Source organism: Lipotes vexillifer, unplaced genomic scaffold (genome assembly GCF_000442215.2).
Source record: "Lipotes vexillifer unplaced genomic scaffold, Lipotes_vexillifer_v1.1 scaffold234, whole genome shotgun sequence".
Taxonomy (NCBI): Eukaryota; Metazoa; Chordata; class Mammalia; order Artiodactyla; family Lipotidae; genus Lipotes; species Lipotes vexillifer.
Genome location: NW_006782612.1, coordinates 1,596,884 through 1,619,274, shown reverse-complemented (window position 1 = coordinate 1,619,274; position 22,391 = coordinate 1,596,884). Strand labels below are relative to the sequence as shown.

The 22,391-nt window shown below is 42.7% G+C and overlaps 1 protein-coding gene across 1 annotated transcript in view; it reads right to left on the bottom strand.

The window, feature by feature from the left end:
* LAMB1 (laminin subunit beta 1) overlaps positions 1 to 22,391 on the bottom strand; it is a 77,921-nt gene that overhangs the window by 53,411 nt on the left and 2,119 nt on the right. The window contains exons 3-7 of the mRNA XM_007455347.1: positions 20,214 to 20,349; positions 17,006 to 17,079; positions 8,924 to 9,112; positions 8,769 to 8,832; positions 4,444 to 4,646 (exon numbers count right to left, since the gene is read on the bottom strand). Of these exons, the coding sequence (XP_007455409.1) occupies positions 4,444 to 4,646; positions 8,769 to 8,832; positions 8,924 to 9,112; positions 17,006 to 17,079; positions 20,214 to 20,349 (666 nt within the window). The remainder of the gene's footprint in view (positions 1 to 4,443; positions 4,647 to 8,768; positions 8,833 to 8,923; positions 9,113 to 17,005; positions 17,080 to 20,213; positions 20,350 to 22,391) is intronic.

Genomic DNA, 22,391 nt, shown 5'->3' with positions numbered 1-22,391 from the left:
CCTTTCATTTTCGGGCACCGATTGGGGGTTTTTTTTTTTTTTTTTTAGCCCCCCCCCCCCCCCCGCCGTGAGTCCTGTCTTATTTGATGGCCGTAATTCCCAACTCTAGGAACAGTTCCTGCTATATAACGGGTACGCGATAAATATTCTTATTTAAGTATTGATGAGGAAAACACAGAAGAACAAAATTAGTCACTTAAAATTTTTTTAAAAAAACAAACTAGTTACTTAACAGTTAAAAAAATCTATTATAATAGAAATCAACAAAAGTTATAATGGAAAACTAAATGTGTACACACCACCGGGAACCAACTCAATTTACTGCAAGCTTTACCCCATGCCATACAAAAGATAGGTTTTCTCTGCTTGCTTTGTTTGGTTTTTGACTTCCAGCTCAGCACTTAAAAATGCTTTTTCAACCCAAAATCAGATTTTAAGAATTAATCAGTTACCACATTTACATTTTTAAGGAAAGAAATATAAAAAGCCAGAAAAAGATACAGATTATTTTGCTTCAGGAAGGGACCACGATGTGCTCTTTTACACCACACCACCAGTCACACTTGAGCCCCTGAGGCACATAAATGATAAATCAATTCTTTCCGTCGAGCAAATATGCACGTTCACGGATCCCTCACTGTAACACTAGTTTCTACAGGATGGAATTCAGAAACAGGACAGACAGGTCCACCCTGAACCCACCTTGACAAGAGTGCAGTTAGCAGAAGACTAAATTCCTCTCATTATAAGGTGGTTTTATGTAGACTGAAAACCAGTCCCAAAGCCCATACAGCATGTGAATCAACAGTACAACATACTGTGAGACGCATGGTAATGACATGGCTACATGAGGTTAGCTACGTGCAGGATCTGTTACTCTGAGAAGTAAATATCATCTACCTGGCACTCTCTGAAAGATGGAGCAAAAAGATTAGAAGGACATATTCTCCCTTCAGGCTCTGTTAAAAATTCAACTTTATCTGTGCAATAAAGGTTCTAAACAGAGTAAAGGGAAGGCCGAAGTTTTAGACTGTTGAATACAAGTCAGCCCTGCACCTTCACCTTCTTAGATGAGGACTAACAATTTTTGAAAAGGCCAACATCAACTAAGCAAGGCCCACAGCCCAGTGGAGGCCCCGGTGCAGAGTCAAGTGGGATTTATCCCAGGGATGCAAGGATTCTTCAATATATGCAAAGCAATCAATGTGATACACCATATTAACAAATTGAAGAATAAAAACATATGATCATCTCAATAGATGCAGAAAAAAACTTTGACAAAATTCAACACCCATTTATGATAAAAACTCTCCAGAAATGGGCACAGAGGGAACCTACCTCAACATAATAAAGGCCATATACGACAAACCCACAGCAAACATGGCTCAATGGTGAAAAACTGAAAGCATTTCTTCTAAGATCAGGAACAAGACAAGGATGTCCACACTCACCACTATCATTCAACATAGTTTTGGAAGTCCGAGCCACGGCAATCAGAGAAGAAAAATAAAAGGAATACAAATTGGAAAAGAAAAAGTAAAATTGTCACTGTTTGCACATGACATGATACTATACATAGAGAATCCTAAAGATGCCACCAGAAAACTACTAGAGCTAATCAATGAATTTGGTAAAGTTGCAGGATACAAAATTAATGCACAGAAATCTCTTGCATTCCTATATACTAATGATGAAAAATCTGAAACAGAAATTAAGGAAACACTGCCATTTACCACTGCAACAAAAAGAATAAAATACCTAGGAATAAACCTACCTAGGGAGACAAAAGACCTGTATGCAGAAAACTATAAGACACTGATAAAAGAAATTAAAGATGATACCAACAGATAGAGAGATACACCATGTTCTTGGATTGGAAGAATCAATACTGTGAAAATGACTCTACTACCCAAAGCAATCTACAGATTCAATGCAATCCCTATAAAATTACCAATGGCATTTTTTAAGGAACTAGAACAAAAAATCTTAAAATTTGTATGGAGACACAAAAGACATCAAATAGCCAAAGCAGTCTTGAGGGAAAAAAACGGAGCTGTAGCAATCAGGCTCTCTGACTTCAGACTATACTACAAAGCTACAGTAATCAAGACAATATGGTACTGGCACAAAAACAGAAATACAGATCAATGGAACAGGATAGAGAGCCCAGAGACAAACCCACACACCTATGGTCAATTAATCTATGACAAAGGAGGCAAGGATATATGATGGAGAAAAGACAGCCTCTTCAATAGTGGTGCTGGGAAAACTGGACAGCTACATGTAAAAGAATGAAATTAGAATACTCCATAACATCATACACAAAAATAAACTCAAAATGGATTAGAGACCTAAATGTAACACTGGACACTCTAAAACTCTTAGAGGAAAACAGGAAGAACACTCTTTGACACAAATCACAGCAAGATCTTTTTTGATCCACCTCTTAAGAGTAATGGAAATAAAAACAAATAAACAAATGGGACCTAATGAAACTTAAAAGCTTTTGCAAAGCAAAGGAAACTACAAAGAAGATGAAAAGACAACCCGCAGAATAGGAGAAAACATTTGCAAATGAATCAACAAACAAAGGATTAATCTCCAAAATATATAAACAGCTCATGCAGCTCAATATTAAAAAACAAGTCAATCAAAAAATGGGCAGAAGACCGAAATAGACAGTTCTCCAAAGAAGACATACAGATGGCCAAGAGCACATGAAAAGCTGCTCAACATCACTAATTATTAGAGAAATGCAAATCAAAACTACAATGAGGTATCACCTCACACCAGTTAGAATGGGCATCATCAGAAAATCTACAAACAACAAATGATGGAGAGGGTGTGGAGGAAAGGGAACACTCTTGCACTGTTGGTGGGAATGTAAATGGATACAGCCACTAGGGAGAGCAGTATGGAGGTTCCTTAAAAAACTAAAAATAGAATTACCATATGACACAGCAATCCCATGACTGGGCATATACCCAGAGAAAAGCATAATTCAAAAAGACACATGCACCCCAATGTTCACTGCAGCACTATTTACAATAGCTAGGTCATGGAAGCAACCTAAATGCCCATCGACAGACGAATGGATAAAGAAGATGTGGTACATACACACAATGGAATATTACTCAGCCATAAAAAGGAACAAAATTGAATCATTTGTAGAGACATGGATGGATCTAGAGACTGTCATACAGAGTGAAGTAAATCAGAAAGAGAAAAACAAATACGTATATTAACGCATATATGTGGAACCTAGAAAAATGGTACAGATGAACCGGTTTGCAGGGCAGAAATAGAGACACAGATGTAGAGAACAAATGTATGGACACCAAGGGGAGAAAGTGGCAGCGGGGTGAGCTTGAATCATTTGTAGAGACATGGATGGATCTAGAGACTGTCATACAGAGTGAAGTAAATCAGAAAGAGAAAAACAAATACGTATATTAACGCATATATGTGGAACCTAGAAAAATGGTACAGATGAACCGGTTTGCAGGGCAGAAATAGAGACACAGATGTAGAGAACAAATGTATGGACACCAAGGGGAGAAAGTGGCAGGGGGGGGAGATGGGGGTGTGGTGGATTGGGAGGTTGGGATTGACATGTATACACTAATATGTATAAAATGGATAACTAATAAGAACCTGCTGTATAAAAAAATAAGTACAATAAAATTCAAAAAAAATAAATAAAAATACTTATTTAATTAAAAAAAAAAGGAAGCGAGGCCCACAGTCCAGTGGAGGCCCTGGTGCAGTCAGGAGGGCAAGATTCCAATTCGCATCTGCCATGTACTTACATAGGGCCCTTTGGCAAATTACTTAAACTCTGGTCTCTTCTAACAAGAATCAACAATTCACTTAGAACCTGGTAAAATATCCTAACGTTATCCATTTGGCAAGTGACTCAAGTCCCCTATTTTTAAAATTACATAATTTGAAAACACAGCATAAAAGTGGAAAAAGAATGAAACCAGAAGATCAAGAAACAAAGTCCATTTGACTCCTACAGGGTGGTTCTAGGTTCAAATTTCCAGGTTCTCTGGGCTGAGGTCAATTTATGCCTTCTGGCATGCAGGCTGGAACGCTTGTGGTTTTTAATATTCCCTCAAGTAAAGGAAGATGTGACTGTCATGTAGAAAACTTTTTAATCCTTACTGACTAAAATATCTACTGTGGCAGCAGCCCACAGGGACAATTTCCAAAAATTTGGTGTCTTATGAAATGAGTATTCTTTACATTCTCATAGTCCAAGAAAATCAGCAAACTGAAAAGGAAAAAAAAAAAAAATCAACCACTGGAATGGTACAAAGGACTAAATAGCGGTCTGGAAAAATAAGACCCCAAATAAAAAGGCTTAAGGTAATACTAGCTTCCATCTGCTTTTTAGAATCACCCGTACGAAGGAGGAAGCTGCCTGGAACGTGTACTTACCATTCCTTCTCCTTCTGCGTGGAATCCATCCACCGGGGCACACTCGCTGGCGTGGCCATAGCAGAAGCAATTTCCTCTTATCACCATATCGTAAACCGCGTAATAGTACTTTTCTCTGATTTCCATTCTGGAATCCAAAAGGTTATCTCCCAAAGTATGTAGTTTCACAAACTTGATTCTCAAGTTGGTGATTTTTAAGAGATCTACGAAGGTCACCAAGAATATGAAAAGTGTGATCAAAGAAGCAAGGCTTCCTTTGCAATTAGACAACTTGATTTTTTTCTCCTTATAGAAAGGCATTACAAATAAAAATGGCTTAAGCTTACCTGCCCTGCGTGACCTAGATGCACGTAATAATAAAGGTTAACATAATGTGACAGTCTCTCGAATAAAGGTTATTCCCTTCTCATCAGTTTAACAAGAACATCTGTTCTGTGATGGATTTGTTGGCAGACTGATGTCTCAGGAAGAAGTGTGGAGGCGGAGAAATTTAAAAATGCGGCTGCATGATTGCCGGAAGCCACTGAACACACAGTAATCTAAACTATTGCAATACCATCTGGTTCCCACAGCAATTAGTCTCAAAATGAGAAAATTGCATTCAGGTGGGAAAGAGCTTATCAAAGCACTGCAACTCTCATTATCATTATAAGACAATTAGAGACATGTGTTTATCTTTGGAGAGGAAAACGCTATCTGAAATTTCCCACCATTTAGGTGAAATCCAAGTTACTAAAATCGATTTAAAATGATAGAATAACCACAATCCAGGGCCTGACTTTTCAACCAAGTTTGGAAGCACCGTTACAATCTACAACTTTCTGGGTCTTAGTTTTACAGTTTACCAATATAATTACCAATATAATACAGTGGCGTGAAGATAAAGGAGCTTAGTATTGGGATGCTGAGGCAAATTATTCTTTCCTAAATAGACGTTACTTCTAGACCTATGTCTCTTATTCGATCTTTTCTTCCTTTTTCTGGGTCTATAGGCCTATGCTTATTACAGAAGCGGGGCTGTCAACTACATTCTCTAATAACTTGATAAACCAAGAGTCATTCAATCTTCTCTATCAGTGTTTTCATTAATCACTAAGTGGCTCTTGCTGAAGTGGACCCCAAAAGATTCATTAGTCCACCTGTCCTCCCCTTTTAGCTCTGTAGCCTAAAATTGCTCCTAAGCTTTGCTTTCATTTCTGCTGTTAGATTCTTAAAATTTACAACACGGGACGACAGGGCATTGGCCCGATGCATCAGATACTTTCAAAGCCCAGATACAATTTTAAATACTTATAATATATGCATAGCTTACAATGAAGACTATAGAAACAGCTGTGGGTTGAAAGAGACAGCCCATGAGTCCATGCATTCAACTTAGGCTCTTTGTAAAATCAAAAACTAAACAGAGAAACTGTGGTACTCCGTCGAACGGAATTTCTGAAAGCCTGCATTTCCTCCTGCACAATATGAGCACAAGCGCCTATTGACAAGAGGCCAAACAACAAACTCAAAGAGCAGCTGGAGTATTTAGAAGCCCCTGAGTGATCTCTGTGGAAGTCCTCAGCAGAGCAAACAAGCTCCCTCGCTCTCTCGTGCCATATTTAACAACTGCTAAGCCTCGTATTTACTGCTGTTGTGAGAGGCACAATCACTTGTGAAGTGAGTTTCGGAGGCCTCAACAATAGGGACAACTAAAGAGATATTGTTCCCTTGATTATAAAGTAAATCCAAAGCATGATCTGTTACAGTGGATGCTTCTTTAATATAGGAATAGGTTTTCTGATGCCATTTAACAGCCAAAGACAACAGAATTATAATGGCAGCACATTCTCCAAGTCCCACAAATTTCACCCAAAAGGAACAGACCGGGAGTCCTTTTACGGACCCAGGAGGTGTTGGTCATGGAGCCTGTGTGGACATTTCTCACAACTGGATTTTGAGAGCGGGGAGGGCAGGCCTCCCAGAGCTCACTCAGAAATGGCACAGGGCTGCATGTACCATTAAATATTTGTTTGATATCACACTAAGTGAAGGAAGTCAGACAGAGAAAGACAAATGTCATATGATATCGCTTATATGTGGAATCTAATTTTAAAAAATGATACAGATGAACTTATTTACAAAACAGAAAGACTTAACAGATAACCAAAACAAACTTATGCTCACCAAAGGGGAAACATGGCGGCGGGGGGGGGAGGGATAAATCAGGAGCTTGGGATGAACACACACACACACACACACACACACTACTATATGCAAGACAGATAACCAGCAAGGACCTACTGGATAGCACGGGGAACTCTACTCAATATTCTGGGATAACCTATATGAGAAAACAGTCTGAAAAATAACAAATATATGTACATGTGTAACTGAATCATTTTGCTGTACACCTAAAACTAACACAACATTGTAAATCAACTATACTCCAATAAAATTTAAAAAATAAAACTTTAAAATAAATATTTGACAATAGAACGTACAGAATGTACATTCTATGTATATTCTGTGAATTTAATAAATTCCAGACCAGACACGGTCTGGGCCATATGTAAAATTAAGTGGGAAAACAGCATTTTTCTGGCAATATTCCCTGGACTCCTTCCATTCTACTCTCCCCTGCTGTGAGCCGGGAAGTGCCACGGGGCTTTGGTTCAAAGGAGGGCCATGCTCCACTGAGAAAAACCAGCAAGACCTCACCCCACCCCTGCTCAACTGACTGCACCTCAGTAGCTGGAGAGGGGGCCATATCCTCACTCTGAGGTGCAGGACCCTGTCTACAGAAGGCCTGAGTGACAGCTGATGGCAGTGACAACACCAACAGGGGCAGCAGCTTCACGGAGCCAACATCTTCTATGCGTTGGGCACCTTGGTGAGTCATTTATATACATCACTCATCTTCCGTCCACAACAACCAGAAGGTCAATATGACTCTCCATTTACAGATGAAAAAGTAGAAGCTAAAAAAAAGTTGTAAGTAAATGACTTGCCCAAGGTCACAGAGCTCTAATATGCTGGAGCTGGGACTTAAACCCAGCTGTGCCGGACTGCAAAGCCCATTCTGCCTACCAAGATCAAAATGTATTTCTGTAAAGACATGAGCCTGGTTGCTGGATGCTGGAAAGCACTCTGATCTAAGAATCATAACATGTGCGTTCAGGAGCTCTCATTAAATAGCCACGTCACTTTATAGGTGTGAGTCCAACTCTGAGCCTCAGTTGACTCATCTGTGAAATGCAACTGCAACCCTCATCTTAATGAGCACACTGAATATGGCTGAGACCTCAAATTTTCCCCCAGTATTCTTTCTTCTCTTCTTTTTTTTGACAATAAGAGCTCTAGCCAAGAGTTTGAGAGCGCACACAGCCACCAGCTAGAGCATCTCACATCTCCTGCGGTGTAGCCAGGGGACTAATTTTGGCCAATGGGGTGTGAACGGATGTGATGTATGGCTTCAGGTCGCTTGCTCTTTACTTGTCCCCTCCCACAGGTTGGGACAAGGACAGGGTGGGGTTGATCCAGGTCTAACCATGTGGATACAGACTACAAGACAGAGGGAACCTGGGAACCTGGGTGACCTAATGGCTACAGTTGCCAGATTTGGCAATAATACTACAAGATGCTCAGTAAATTTGAATTTCAGATAAACAATTAATCATTGCAGCAGCAATATGTCCCAAATATAGCATGGTTATACTAACCACAAATATTGCATGGAATAAGCTCGTACCAGTCACAAATATCACATGGGACATAGTTATCCTAAAAAAAATGATTTGTTATTTATCTGAAAATTCATACTGAACCGGGTGTCATCCTGTATTTTATCTGGTAAGCCTGCTTGCAGCAAGTGAACGGTACTTTACCTGTAAATCTCCCTCGGTGATTTCGTAAGAGAGAAGTCAACTTTTTTGAGACACTGCACATTTGGGGACACCTTGTTACGATGGCCTAATCTGTACCTGGATATACATAATTATATATATGCATGCATAATATATGATATATATCATATATGCAAGATATATATACACACACACACACACACACATGTCATATATATATGATACTGGGCAATAAATAAGGTATTATGACCAGCATAATGGTTTGGGGTCTTATCACACAAACCTTTTACTCTTATCAAAACGTGTTCCCCTTCAGAGAGGACTGATAACTGCCAATTTCAAGAGCATTGCAAAGAAAGGAGGAAACAGAGAGGGTGAAATTAGCACTTGATATTTACATTCTGGGTTGCAGTGCTCTGGGTAAGCATTCTCCCATGATTACGGTTCTTCATTAAAGCTTTTATTTGAAAACAAGCTTACTCTGTATCCTTGGACTGTAAGGATCTTCTATCCTGAAAGCAGGATCTAAAGCACGAAAAATCACCTAAAAATAGATATAAGAGTACTTGGTATTTTTGCAATGATCAAAAACTAGATTTGTAAGTTAGAATGGAAAACAAAAAGAACAAACCAACCTCTCCTTCCGTTGAGGGTTCAATGTCAGAATATCGGGAATCACAAATTATATCATCGACTTTTTTCATGGGGCCGGTGGAAATGCCGGGAAACGAGCTCTCACAATCATAGGCAAAGTATCTGTATACACCCCAGGTTTTTCCAAAGTCGGACGATCGTTCTATCAGCATAGCGGCTGGACGGAATGTCTAAAGGCAGGGTGGAAGAGACTCATTGGACGTTTTTATTGGTAATCTGTATTTTAAAATCTCAGAGGAAAATATCATTCAATTGTGTGCCACAAACCCTGACTGCACGTGGTTGGTATTTCAGACTGTGGCTGGATTTCAAATACTTCAAGCTGTTCCATGGAGCCTCTTTTCACACGAAAGTGTCTCACCTCTAAATTTTGCACTTTCTCCCACCCTACCAGAGGAACTAGTAAGCTGTTCCTCTTTAGAAGATGATTATAAACAGGCCTTAATAGCATACGAGTTGTGGCGCATTTAGCCACCATGCCCATGACATGACTGCTTAGCTTGAGTGTTTCTTCTTTCATTCATTCGTTCAATCATTCAGTAGATGTGTAATGACAGCTACTTGGTACCAGAAAGGGGTCTAAATGCTGAAACTAATGCTGTCCAATGAAATTATTGGACAGGCAGAAATTGGATGGGCAGAAATTATTTACAAAACAATTCATCAAACACTATAATAGAGTCACATGTAGTGTGCTTTGGGAAAACAAGAGGAAGGAATTACTAACTCAAGAAGCTAGAGAATCCTGCAATTCCAGCTACACACCCCAAAGAACTGAAAACAGGGACTCAGATGGACTCTTGTACATGAACAGTCAGAACAGCATCATTCACAATCGCCAACAAGTGGAAACCACTCAAGTGTCCATCAGCGGATACACAGATACACAAAAGGTGATATATACATGCAATGGACTATTATTCGACAACAAAAAAGAATGAAATTCTGATACTTTCTACAACATGGATGAACCTTGGAAACATTACTCTAAGTGAAACGAGCCAGACACAGAAGAATAATGTGTGATTCCACTTATAGGAAACACATGGAATAGGCAAATACATAGAGACAGAAAGTAGGTTATAGGTTAAGAGAGGCTGGGAAGGGGCTTCCCTGGTGGCGCAGTGGTTGAGAGTCCGCCTGCCGATGCAGGGAACACGGGTTCATGCCCCTGTCCGGGAGGATCCCACATGCCGCGGAGCGGCTGGGCCCGTGAGCCGTGGCCACTGAGCCTGCACGACCGGAGCCTGTGCTCCGCAATGGGAGAGGCCACAACAGTGAGAGGCCCGCGTACCGCAAAAGAAAAGGGAAAAAAAAAAAAAAAAAAAAAAAAAAAAAAAGAGGGGCTGGGAAGAGGGAGTGATGAGGAGCTATTGCTTAATGGGTACAGGGTGACTACCTGGGGTGATGAAAAAGTGCTGCAGATAGTGGTGTTGGTCACACAACATTGTGAATATACCTAGGCCATCAGAACTGCACATTTAAAAATGCTTAAAAAAGCAAATTCTGTGCTACACATATTTTAGCGTGCGCGCGCGCGCGCGCGCGCACACACACACACACACACACACACACACACACACACACACACACACACACACACACAGGGATGCTTCAGAGAGATGGCATCAAACTTATCTTAAAACAGTAACTGGGTGTTTTCCGGATAGTGGGTAGAGATGGTTACAGGTGGCAGGAGGGGCTGGTTGGGAAGGAATTTGTTGCCATGCTAAAGGGTTTACTTTATCTTTATGCCACGAAAGGGAATACTGAAACATTTAAGCGAACAGAATGAAATGCTTAGACTGCACTTCAGAAAAACAACTCTGGCAGTTATTGGACATGGACAAAACAAGAGACAAGGGAACCAAGTGAACAGAAAAAAGATGAAGGTCTTAACTCAAGCATTACAGTGTGGACTGCGATAAAGGGATGGGACTGACTGCTCTGAAAATTTATTAGAAGTAAAATATGCTGAATTGCACTTGGTGATCAGTTTGATTCCAGTGGAAAGGGAGGGAGAAGAAAGAAACAGGAACCCCTGAGCTTAGGTAGGTGGGCGTGTGTGCTACTAACAAAGATACAGAAGAGAAGCAAAGGCATGTAGTTTGGGTCTAGTTACATGCAAGGTCTCAGAATCGAGACGCCCACTGGACAACTGGAAACAGTGGTCTTGGACTCAGTTATGAAAATGGAACTTGAAACATGGATTTGGGAGGCACTGTATACACAGAGTATTTGAAACCTCCAAATATTTAATTTCCCCTCAAAAAGAAAAGGACAAGATAAAAGAGAGCCAAGTCAGTGCTCCAACATCAACAAAGCGCTAGTAAAAGACAAGAGAGGGGTGCTGGGAACTTTAATCACATTATTTCATTTAACCTTCCATTACGGGCTGAACTGTGTCCTTCCCAAATTCTGATGTTCAAGACCTAATCCCTAGTACCTCAGACTATAACTGTATTTGGAGATAGGGTCTTTAAAGGGGTAATTAAAGTAAAGTGAGGCCACTGGAGTGGACCCTAATCACATATGACTGGTGTCCTTCTGAGAAGAAGACATCAGGACACAGACGGGTCCAGACAGAAGACCAGGTGAAGACACAAGGAGAAGACAGTCACCTAAAAGTCTAGGAGAGAAAGAGGCCACAGAAGAAACCAACTCTGCCAACACCTTGATCTCAAACTTTGTCCCTTGAGAACCCTAGAAAATACACTTCTGTTGTTCAAGCCACCCAGTCTGTGCTACTGTGTTATGGCAGCCCTGGCAAGCTAATGTACCTTAACAACACATCTGTCTGACAGATGAGGAAATCGAGGCTCAGGGACATTAGTTAACTCGCCAGGTATTGGCAGAGAGATTTCAGTCCAGACTGAATGAAGACCTTTCAAATCCAGGCTGAATGAAGATCTTTTTTGCCTCTGGCTAATGGTGTAAGAGAAGCCTGAAAAATGGATGTCAGAGAGGAAGGAGGAAAAAGACAAGAATTCTGGAAACTGAGGCAGGATGGAGCTTTAGGAGGGTGTGGTGAACAGGGGCAAGGGGAAAAAAGAGATGAAGCAGAATGAGCACTAAAAATAGGCAAAAGCTTCAACAGTGATGAACAGGGTAAGTGCCTTTCGGGAAGTGGCAGTCAGACGACGATGGAGGAAGATCAAAAAAGTTAAGGCAACTCAGCAAACGGAAGCTCAACAGAGACACTCACTTCTGAATTCAAACCAGTGCTTGACTCACAGATACAGAGAACAAACTAGCGGTTACCAGTGGGGGGCGGGGGAGGGGCGATGGAGGGGTGGGGAAGTGGGAGGCACAAGCTACTTGGCAGAAGACAGGCTCCGGGATGTACTGTGTTGTACAACACAGGGAGTACGGCCAATATTTTCTAATAACTGTAAATGGAAAGTAACCTTTAAAAATACATAAAAATAGGGCTTCCCTGGTGGCGCAGTGGTTGAGAGTCCGCCTGCCGATGCAGGGGACACGGGTTCGTGCCCCGGTCCGGGAAGATCCCACATGCGGCGGACTGGCTGGGCCCGTGAGCCATGGCCGCTGAGCCTGCACGTCCGGAGCCTGTGCTCCGCAGCGGGAGAGGCCGCAACAGTGAGAGGCCCGCGTACGGCACAAAAAACACAAAACACAAAAACATAAAAATAAAAAATTTTTTTAAAGAGAGTAAATGTTGGAGGCCAAGACGATCAATACAAGAACTTGAACAGGACCAGAAAAAAAAAATAAAACGAATGCTTGACAGAAATCTGGGTGACAACTAAGGGTGAAAACTAGCACATGCCCAGTTCTCCTTGCACCATCCTTCATAATCCTGATGGTATTTCTCACAGATAAAAGGAGACAAGGGTAAGGAAATGGAAAGTCACATTTCGACAGATTCCTTGACTTGTACATTTACTAGTTGCTCAGGTTTTTTTTTTTTTTTTTAACCTATTCAGAAATATGAGAAAATGATACTTTATTAAACCCAAGAGTATTAGACTAAAAATTTTAAACAAAGGGGGTAAAAAACCCAGTAACTGAACCAAGGCAAACTCCCCAGGGGACCTGCCTTGCGGATGGCAACACTTTGGAGAGACTAGCCTGATGTCTCTGTGGCACAAGACAGCAGAGAGGAAAAGCCTTATAGCCAGTCCTGGCTGTGCTTCCTTCTCTCTCCCTTCTGGAACCTTCCGAGTCCCAAAAGACCATTGACGAGTTATCCAATTTCCTGTGAAGTTAGAAAGCTGCTAGAAACTGGGACAACACATTTTACCTACAGAAGGGAAGCCTTTCCATGTTCACTGCTGAGTCACTGACCTTCTCAGGCCTCACACTGCTGCATAGCTGCCTCTGAATTTATACTAAACAAAAGAGCTGTGAGTTTGGAAACCTTTGGCTATGAACAAAACCAGACTGTGGATATGCTAACTGGGTTTTGCTACCCTAAGAAAATGCAATCCACTTAGTAAACGGCCATGTCCATGCAAACACGAGTTAGAACAAACACACTCTCATATGATCCAGCAATCCCACTCCTGGGCATACACCCAGACAAAACTATAATTCAAAGATACATGCACCCCTGTGTTCATAACAGCACTATTCACAAAAGCCAAGACGTGGAAGCAACCTCAATGTCCATCAACAGATGAACGGATAAAGAAGATGTGGTACATATATACGATGGAATACTACTCAGCCGTAAAAATGAATGAAAAAATGCCATTTGCAACAGCACAGATGAACCTAGAGATTATCAAACTAAGTCAGAAACAGAAAGGCAAATACCATATACTATCACCTATTATGTGGAATCTAAAATATGACGCCAATGAACTTACATCTACGAAACAGAAACAGACTCACAGACGTAGAGAACAGACTTGTGACTGCCAAGGGGGAGGAGGGTGGGGAGGGATGGATTGGGAGTTTGGGATTAGCAGATGCAAACTATTATATACATAACGGATAAACAACAAGGTCCTACTGTATAGCACAGGGAACTATATTCAATATCCTGTGATAAACCATAATGGAAAATAATATATATATATACATTCGTTTTCATAATGGAATCACTTTGCTGTACAGCAGAACTTAACAGAACATTGTGAACCAACTATACTTCAATAAAATAAATTTAAAAATAAAGGAATAAACACACTCTTCATCTTCGCCCCCTTCCTGTCCTCACTACTCAATGGTATCACCACCCTCCTAGTCCCCCAGCTTGGACATATCAGTAATTTTTTGTTTTGTTTTGTTCTGTTTTTGCGGTACGCGGGCCTCTCACTGCCGTGGCCTCTCCCGTTGCGGAGCACAGGCTCCGGACGCGCAGGCTCAGCGGCCACGGCCCACGGGCCCAGCCGCTCCGCGGCATGTGGGATCTTCCCGGACGGGGGCACGAACCCGTGTCCCCTGCATCGGCAGGCGGACTCTCAACCATGCGCCACCAGGGAAGCCCCATCTCAGTAATTTTTGATTTATCCCTGCTTTCTGCTGTTCTGCTTCTAATCTTTCTCCAATTCATGGCTGAGTCTTTGATTCTAAAGGGTCCGACTGACTCCCTTAGAAAACAGGGGCTCTCCTCTCGGCAATGACTCTCCAAGGCAACAGTAGCAGAGGGTAGCAGAGAGGGCAGCAAGGGGCAACGTGGGACTGGGAAAAGCTCTCCAAGTCACACTGCCAGGACTCTGGGTCGCAGCAGAAGGCTTCCTCCTACTTGAGAGCCACAGCCAGCCTTTGCGTTAACACCACCCCTGCCTAAGTCAGTTCCAGCTCCCCCTTACCGCTGACCTTGAGAGCCCCCTGCCTCTGTGCCCTCTCTTCTCCATGCCCCAGGCCCTCCTCTGCATTTCCTCTTGGCTCCCTTCCTGAAACACAGGTCTCATTTCCTGTCGATGGCTCCCCATTTTCTATAAAGTTCACACCCCCTCAGCAAGCAAGCAAAGTCCTTCTGGCTGTAACCTCACTTCCCGCTCCTCCCTTCACTAGCCCAAGTTCCAGGCATGTCTACATAGTACATGTTGAACAAACTCTGCCCGAACTGTCCCACCACCAGAGGTTTGCTCTCACGCTGCCAAGAAGGGTTTTGCTTCTACCTGCTCTCCCTAAAGTCATGCTCACTCTTCCTGGCCCAGGTCAAGGGCAATCTGAGTCCCCTCCTCGTAAAGCTTTCTCCTTTATCCCAGGCAAAAATGAGTCTCACCCTTCTCCCTGCCCACGTACTTTATCTGAACTTCTGCTACAGCAGTGAGCACATCCTACCTTGTATTGTAAGTTATTTGCAAGTACATGTTTCTCCCCTAGAAGACTGGAGCTTTCGGACAGCACAGAGCAGGAACATGCCATCTTTAAAATCTAAGGCAGTTTCTTACAAACAGAAGATGACTGAATTCATTTATCCACTTATTTAGGCCGTATTTGTAAAGCAGTTACTACAGGCCAAGCATCAGCATATATAAAAGCAATCAGGCTCCCACTATACGCCAGGGTGGTAAGATCATCCCTATAATGCAGGCGTTATTCTTCTTCCCATTTTACCAAAGAGGAAGGAGAAGCTCTGGCCACACACGCCGGTAAGGGACAGAATGGGGAGTCACACCCAAATCTCTGCAATCCTGTAGATGTTGCTTTTCACACGTGAACTAGGGGCCCGAAGGATGAGTTCTGCCAACTTGTACCCATTCTTTAGGTCTCAGTTTAATCACCACCTCCTCTGTTTGACTTGCAGCACTTCTGCACAGAATTTCATCTTTGGCCCACTGTACTCACTTGCATGAGTATTCAACCACAGGATATGTGCCCACCCGATATAAACGAACTACCCATAAAAGATACTTTTACCTTTTAAAAGGAGAAAACGAACAAAGTAAAAGACAGGACCATAAACATTCATAAAGACGATTTTGAGTATTTTTAGGTGTCCCGTAACGTGAAGGCAACATCCGAAGCTGAGTCTCAATTCTAACTGCCAGGTTGAGCACATGGCCAATGAAGGGACAAGGCGCTCAAAGAATTGACATAAACTTTGCAATACTGAAGAGAGAGTAAGAGGCAGAGGCAAGATTTAAACCAGGCCTATTTGACCTTGAAGCCATTCCCTACGCCATATGCCTTCATGGCCCTGGATTTAGTAGACAACCACCCCTAGGCAAAGGGCATGAGGGAGCAAGCAGCCCCCCCGCCCAGCCCAACCAGCAACAGCAGGTTTCCGTGGAGGAGCAAGGGGATGAAGAGCTCAGGCCTGGGGACCAGCAGCCCAGTAATCCCTCCTAGTCACGCTGTGACTTCCACACCCACCCCTGGCCCTTGGCCGCCCAGGCTTAGGCAGAGGACACAAGGCAAGACTTTCATGGCTACCTGCCCACACTGTAAACCTACCCCTGGCACCTTTTCCAAACCTGAGAAGGTGTAGATAAGGCCCCCAACTGAAAACGATTCAAAAGTGATTTTAATCTGAGAAGCAATAAGTAAATTATAGGTTTTGTGTGCACCAACATGTACTTTAAGCCATGTGAAGCCTGTCATTTCCAGGCAGCTGCTTAAGAAGAAACAAAGGGACTTTGTACACAGACATTCCCTAGTCCTGGAGTCATTTTACATCTCTCAAAGAAAAAGGATGGGAAAAATCCACGTTGAAGAAGGCAAGCACATTTCTTAAGGAACTCAAAAACCGTTCCCACATATTTTGCAAAACCTTGAAAACTAAAGATAATACACTTCCTTTTCAGTTACCAAAGTCAGCATTAAAATACCAACCCAAGGGAGCAGGGACTGACTCTCCAGATGTCTTACTATGATTTGGGAGCAGGTCAAAGCTGCCTGTCTCCATGGGGAGATAAACAGATAGCTAATCAAAAGTTTACAGTCGAATCATCTTAGAACAGTGGCTCTCTCTACTTACTACCATGAAGAGAGAGTACCTGTTAAGCGTAGTTCTTCATGCCCATGTTGAAAAGCTGTTCAATTATCCCAATTTATAGCAACAATAATGTTTAGGTTCCCACTGAGGCCAACCCACAACAGCCATCCATGTTGAAAGGGGACTTTGTGAGAAAGTTAGACCTTACCTTGAAGGTCATGATGAGATGAGTGAAATGGAATTCTGCTTCCAAATCCAGTTGGATGGTTACATTTTCCACGCCTATAGGAGATTTTTTTGAAAAGACAAAAGGAAACAGCAAGGTAAACGGGAACATCTGTGAACAACTGAGACTATTCTCTTCGAGTATCCTTAGGCTCCGCATAGGAGTTCTCTCTGCAGTCCATCTTAAGCTGAAGATAAGATAAATAATGATAAAACCCTGGCTTCTTTCAGGCGATGGAGCACATCTCAGAATGATTCTTCAGTTGTTCATAAATCATTCTGGAGTTCAACGTACTGAATGTGTTCCCTGGAACAAGACATCTGGCAGAATGTCAGAATGACAGCCTTTAGTTGCTGTCAAGAAAGACATCTTTTGCTTAGGAAAAAAATGAAGTCTTCCCAGCCCACTTAGCCAAGGGACTCTCTCAAAGGCGAAACAAGAGGGGGCACTTCCTGTCACAGTAGGGGTTCAGCTTTGCTGTCTGAAGCCCAGGAACACAATCCTCTTCCAGTCGAAACACACATATTCCTTTTGTTCTGTGCAGCAGCAAAGGAAACAAATAAGAGTCCACCGCGTTTTGTGAGTTACACTCCAATTTAGAAAAACCTATCCCTGATGGAGAAGCCTCTGGGTGCATTTCCACAACTGAGAAACAATGCCAAAGAGACCAAGAATGGGTCAAATAAATAAACTGGCCCAGAACAAATACTAACATCTTCCCTTTCAGGGGAAAGCCTGAACAAACAAATGAGCCTCTGCACTATGCCCTGGGGGTCAATCCACTGGAATTCCAGGGACGGAAAGCACCTCCTCCCCAATCCCTTGGGCCCTCAAGCCTGCCTGTTTAGCCAAGGAGACCTTTCCACATTTCCTGTGCTCCAGAGAGCTTTTGGGGGTCCATCTTCTGAAGCAAAAGAAGTCTTAAATGCAGGACGACAGGAATGTGTCAGGATGAATGATGTCACAGGCTGGTGTATTTTCGGGAAATCACTAGGACTTTTGAAATAAACTCTCCCACTGGACAACGGCCAAGTCAGTTGGGGATGGGGGGGAAGTGGTCACTGGAACGGATATGAGTTAGCTGGAATGTTAAAGAAAAACACAGCCGTGCTAACCAACCTCATCTAACTTATTAGAAAGAAACGGTACTACAAACCTACTCTCCACAAGGTTAGCTAAGCAACTATCTGTCTCTCCTTTCCCAGGCTTTTAAAAACCTGCACTATTTGTTTAAAATGAAGAGATAACGAAATAGCATAAAGTACAAGCAAGACTAGGACGAGTTCTGTAACATAAGAACGTATCGGGCAATGTGGGCTTGAAAAGCGCATTCCATTTTAGATTCCTAACCTGATAAAGCACTGCAGGGTTTCTGTGTGTGTGGTTTTTTTTTAAATATGGGAAGAAAAATCTGTGGAGAAAAGAAATGAGATCATTCTTCTATGGTGTACTTGATTTCCGTCAGACCTAGGAGTAAAGCATCATGTGGGGTAAGTTAAAAGTAGCTGCACATTCCAAGGCTGTTTCTGGGCCTGAGCCTTGATAATTTAACACAACACGTCACGTCACGTCACGTCACGTCACGTAAAGCTCATCTTGGACAAAACATAAATAGATAAAATCACATTCCTAAACCAAGTCTTCACTTGTGACCTATCAGACAGCAGAGAGATGAGAGAGGACAGCAACATTCAGTCTGACTTTCTAAAACTAAGTTCCATCCATCTAATCTCATCTGATCTCTTGTGACAGAGTGACAGCGCGCTCAGACCCCTCTATTTGAAAATCCCTTCTTTCTGGCACTTGGCCTCTTTTGTCCCACAAACTCAAAGTCGTAGAGACTGATTAAGTCCTGATGTAACCAAGAAAAACCCTCCTCTAGAACAGCAGCACGTGATGAACTATTTTACTGTCTATCAACTTGATACTGATGTTGAGGCACCCTTCTTCTAACTGTCTTTCGGTATCACTGGAAAAACGTGGACAGTCAGAAACGTCCGACATTTGTCATAAGCTCTATGTGGTTTCAGAAGTCCCAGGCTTTCTCTGCCCAGGCTTAGATTCACTTCTTTGAGAGTCCTTTCTCATAAATGTTTTGTAAAAAAGATCTAATGGTCGGGACTTCCCTGGTGGCGCAGTGGTTAAGGATCCGCCTGCAAATGCAGGGGACACGGGTTCGATCCCCGGCCTGGGAAGATCCCACATGCCGTGGAGCAACTAAGCCCGTGTGCCACAACTACTGAGCCTGCGCTCTAGAGCCCTCGAGCCACAACTACTGAGCCCTCGAGCCACAACTACTGAGCCCACGTGCCGCAAGTACTGAGGCCCGCACGCCTAGAGCCCGTGCTCCACAAAAAGAGAAGCCACCGCAATGAGAAGCCTGCACACCGCAATGAAGAGTAGCCCCTGCTCGCTGCAACTAGAGAAAGGTCACGCGCAGTGACACAGACCCAAGGCAGCCAAAAATAAATTAATTAAAAACCAAAGATCTAATGGTAACATTGTTCATGACAAACACATTAGCTCTACCTTTAGTCCTCAAATTTCAGAATTCAAGTTTGACACAAATGCAAAACTAATTTGGGCTTAGTTGTACCGCAACAGTAACATCATATCTGATGAATTTATTAAACCAAAACCCAAGAGGCAAAGAAAGGAAAAACGGTGGGATTCACACACTCACTGGAAAAGCTGACTTGGGGTCATTATCCACGTTGAGTCTGAAAAACTACATCTAATGTATACTCAGAATACTATGATTAAATGTTCTCTAGATGGAAAGATGATGGTGGGCGTTGATTCTGCCCTTTCCTTTGGGGTTGATGAAAACGAAAGATGCTGTTTTGTGGAGGAATAAGGGTCTGAGATGGTGCAGGGCCTTCACCTTCCCACGCCCTCCCCAGACTGCCCCCGGCTCATGCCCACGCTCCCCAAGGCCCCCTCAGTATGAAGACTATGAAATACTCCTTTGGTCTCGCATGAAAGACTTCTTTCTTATAGGAAGTGCATACTTCAGAAAGAAGGATCGGATTTTACCAAGAGAAGTTAGTAATTCAGGCAGTAAATCTGTCAAAGGCCGTAATTCCAGGATAGAGAAACCAATCGCAATTACAAACACCCAGTAGCCCGTAAACCCCTTCCAGGTGACCAATCACACTCCTTGGAACTTATCCCCATACCAACCACATACCATTTTCGGATTGCCACCAGATCTTAAGACGGTTTGGAGCAAATGTCGTGACCACATTTTCAATGAGATGACTGTCAGGGTTCAGGGTTTCATGATAAGGATCTTGTGAATTGCATATGAAGCATTTTTTGTCCTCCTGAAAGCAAAGTCAGTTCTGTGAGTCTAGGAAGCAATCGCACGCGCGCGCGCACAAACACACACACCACACGCGCACACACACACACACACACACACACACACCAAAATCAAGCCCACAATACAAAAACCCAACCTTCTTGCTTCAAGAAAAACGCATGTGCCAAAATTACTTAAATGACCTGTCACACGTCTTTCACTTTTTAACTTAAATACTCCTGAAATACTCCTGAAATTTTCCTCTTCTCTTGCAACTTCAAGGTCAAAAGTAGAAGGCGGCATTGTTTCCACAAGCTATTAATTTAATCAAAATGAAAGTTCTAGGCTTAAGTCTTAATCTCAGCAAATAGCTGGAGAAGCTTACTCTGGAAGCAAACTGCAGAGGAGGTTTTAGAGAATTTTTGCTGACATAAAGCAAACTGAAAATAAAAAGAGAACAGTTCAATTGGCCTGATTTTCGAAAACCTATATAAAGCAGAAACCAGGTATTAGGCAGACGTATTTAAGAAGCTTTGGGAACTACAGATAAAGATTTCTTAGCTTCTCCTCTGCCCCAGCAGTGAATCCGCAGTGGCAGCAAGCAGGCTAGCCTACAAACTGCTCAGAATATCCAGGAAGAGAACACCCGACACTCGTGTTGGGAGCACTGAAAACTGGGACCAACTCAAAGAACGCCAAATTGGACCCGAACTAAAAGTATACTTTAGGTTTTAGAGTAGCTTTGAACTTCTCTCTTCTCATTTTCCTTTTCCCTAAAATGGGGGCCACAGCCAAAAGAGCCTTCATTGCACTGCATCACCGTGAATTATAAACAGCATCACTTAAAGTTTCCTTTTCCACATAAGGCTTTGCTCTCTAAGATTTTCTGAAATGCATATTACTCTTAGGTCTGAAAGTGACACTGAGATGGAAATCTATAGAGACCCACACACATCTTACAAACAACATTTAAGCAAGGGTGGTGTTCTTATAAGGACAGTATCAACTGACTGTACTTTTTATGTTTGGATTTATTTAGCTAGCTATTATCACCTTCCTCCCAAAAGGATTTGGAGACTGGCAAGATGTACCAACTAGAAAATAGAAGCTAGAAGTCAGGAATACAATGGGGCCCTGGACAAAATACTTACACTTCCTGCCTCAATTTTTTACCTGTTCAACGTCTGAGAGAAGTACACACCCAGTGCCTTTCTTTAGGCTCTAATATCTGTGAAGAGTCCTCCACAATTTAACGGCTAATCACATAAACCAGAGAGTCTGGCTCTACTTGCTTTTAAGGCAAATAATCCAATTCTCATTCTGGTCAAAGCTGGTTTCAGGATCTGGTGATTCATTTACAGGATGTCCCGGCCTCGGAGGTAAATGTTAGCATAATATTTTAGGTAAAATTTACATGATAATATTAGGTAAAGGTAACATCAACTGCCTTCAGTAACTTGTAGCCAAGGAAACTAATACTGGAGAACAATTACCAGAACTTAAAAAAAGTTTAATTATAGCCTCCCTTCTAATCAGGAGGAAGCAGTCTAGACATCTCTGTATAAACCTGGAAGCAAGTAAGTGGAATCCACTTTTCCACATTCCTTTGGTTTAATTTATCAGGTCTCCAGAATGGGCTCTCCTCCTGCTTTGTAAATGTGACTCCATTTGAAGGCATCTGCCTGCAAACCACACGGTATTCTGTCCCACTCCTGCAGGGCAGATCTGCAGGTGGGTGCAGTGACCAAGTTTAGAGCAAGTGGCTCGGCACTTGCCCTGCGCAGGAGACTAAGTCCTTATGCTGGCTTTAGAGACCAGAGATACCTGCCTCCCTTTTCAAAATAAAGGAAAGGGATTTTGACCCTGGGTAGTCTTCTTTTAAAATCAGTTTTATTAAAGACGTGACCTTTGGGGCTTCCCTGGTGGCGCAGTGGTTGAGAGTCCGCCTGCCGAAGCAGGGGACACGGGTTCGTGCCCCGGTCCGGGAAGGTCCCACATGCCGCGGAGCGGCTGGGCCCCTGAGCCAGGGCCGCTGAGCCTGCGCGTCCGGAGCCTGTGCTCCGC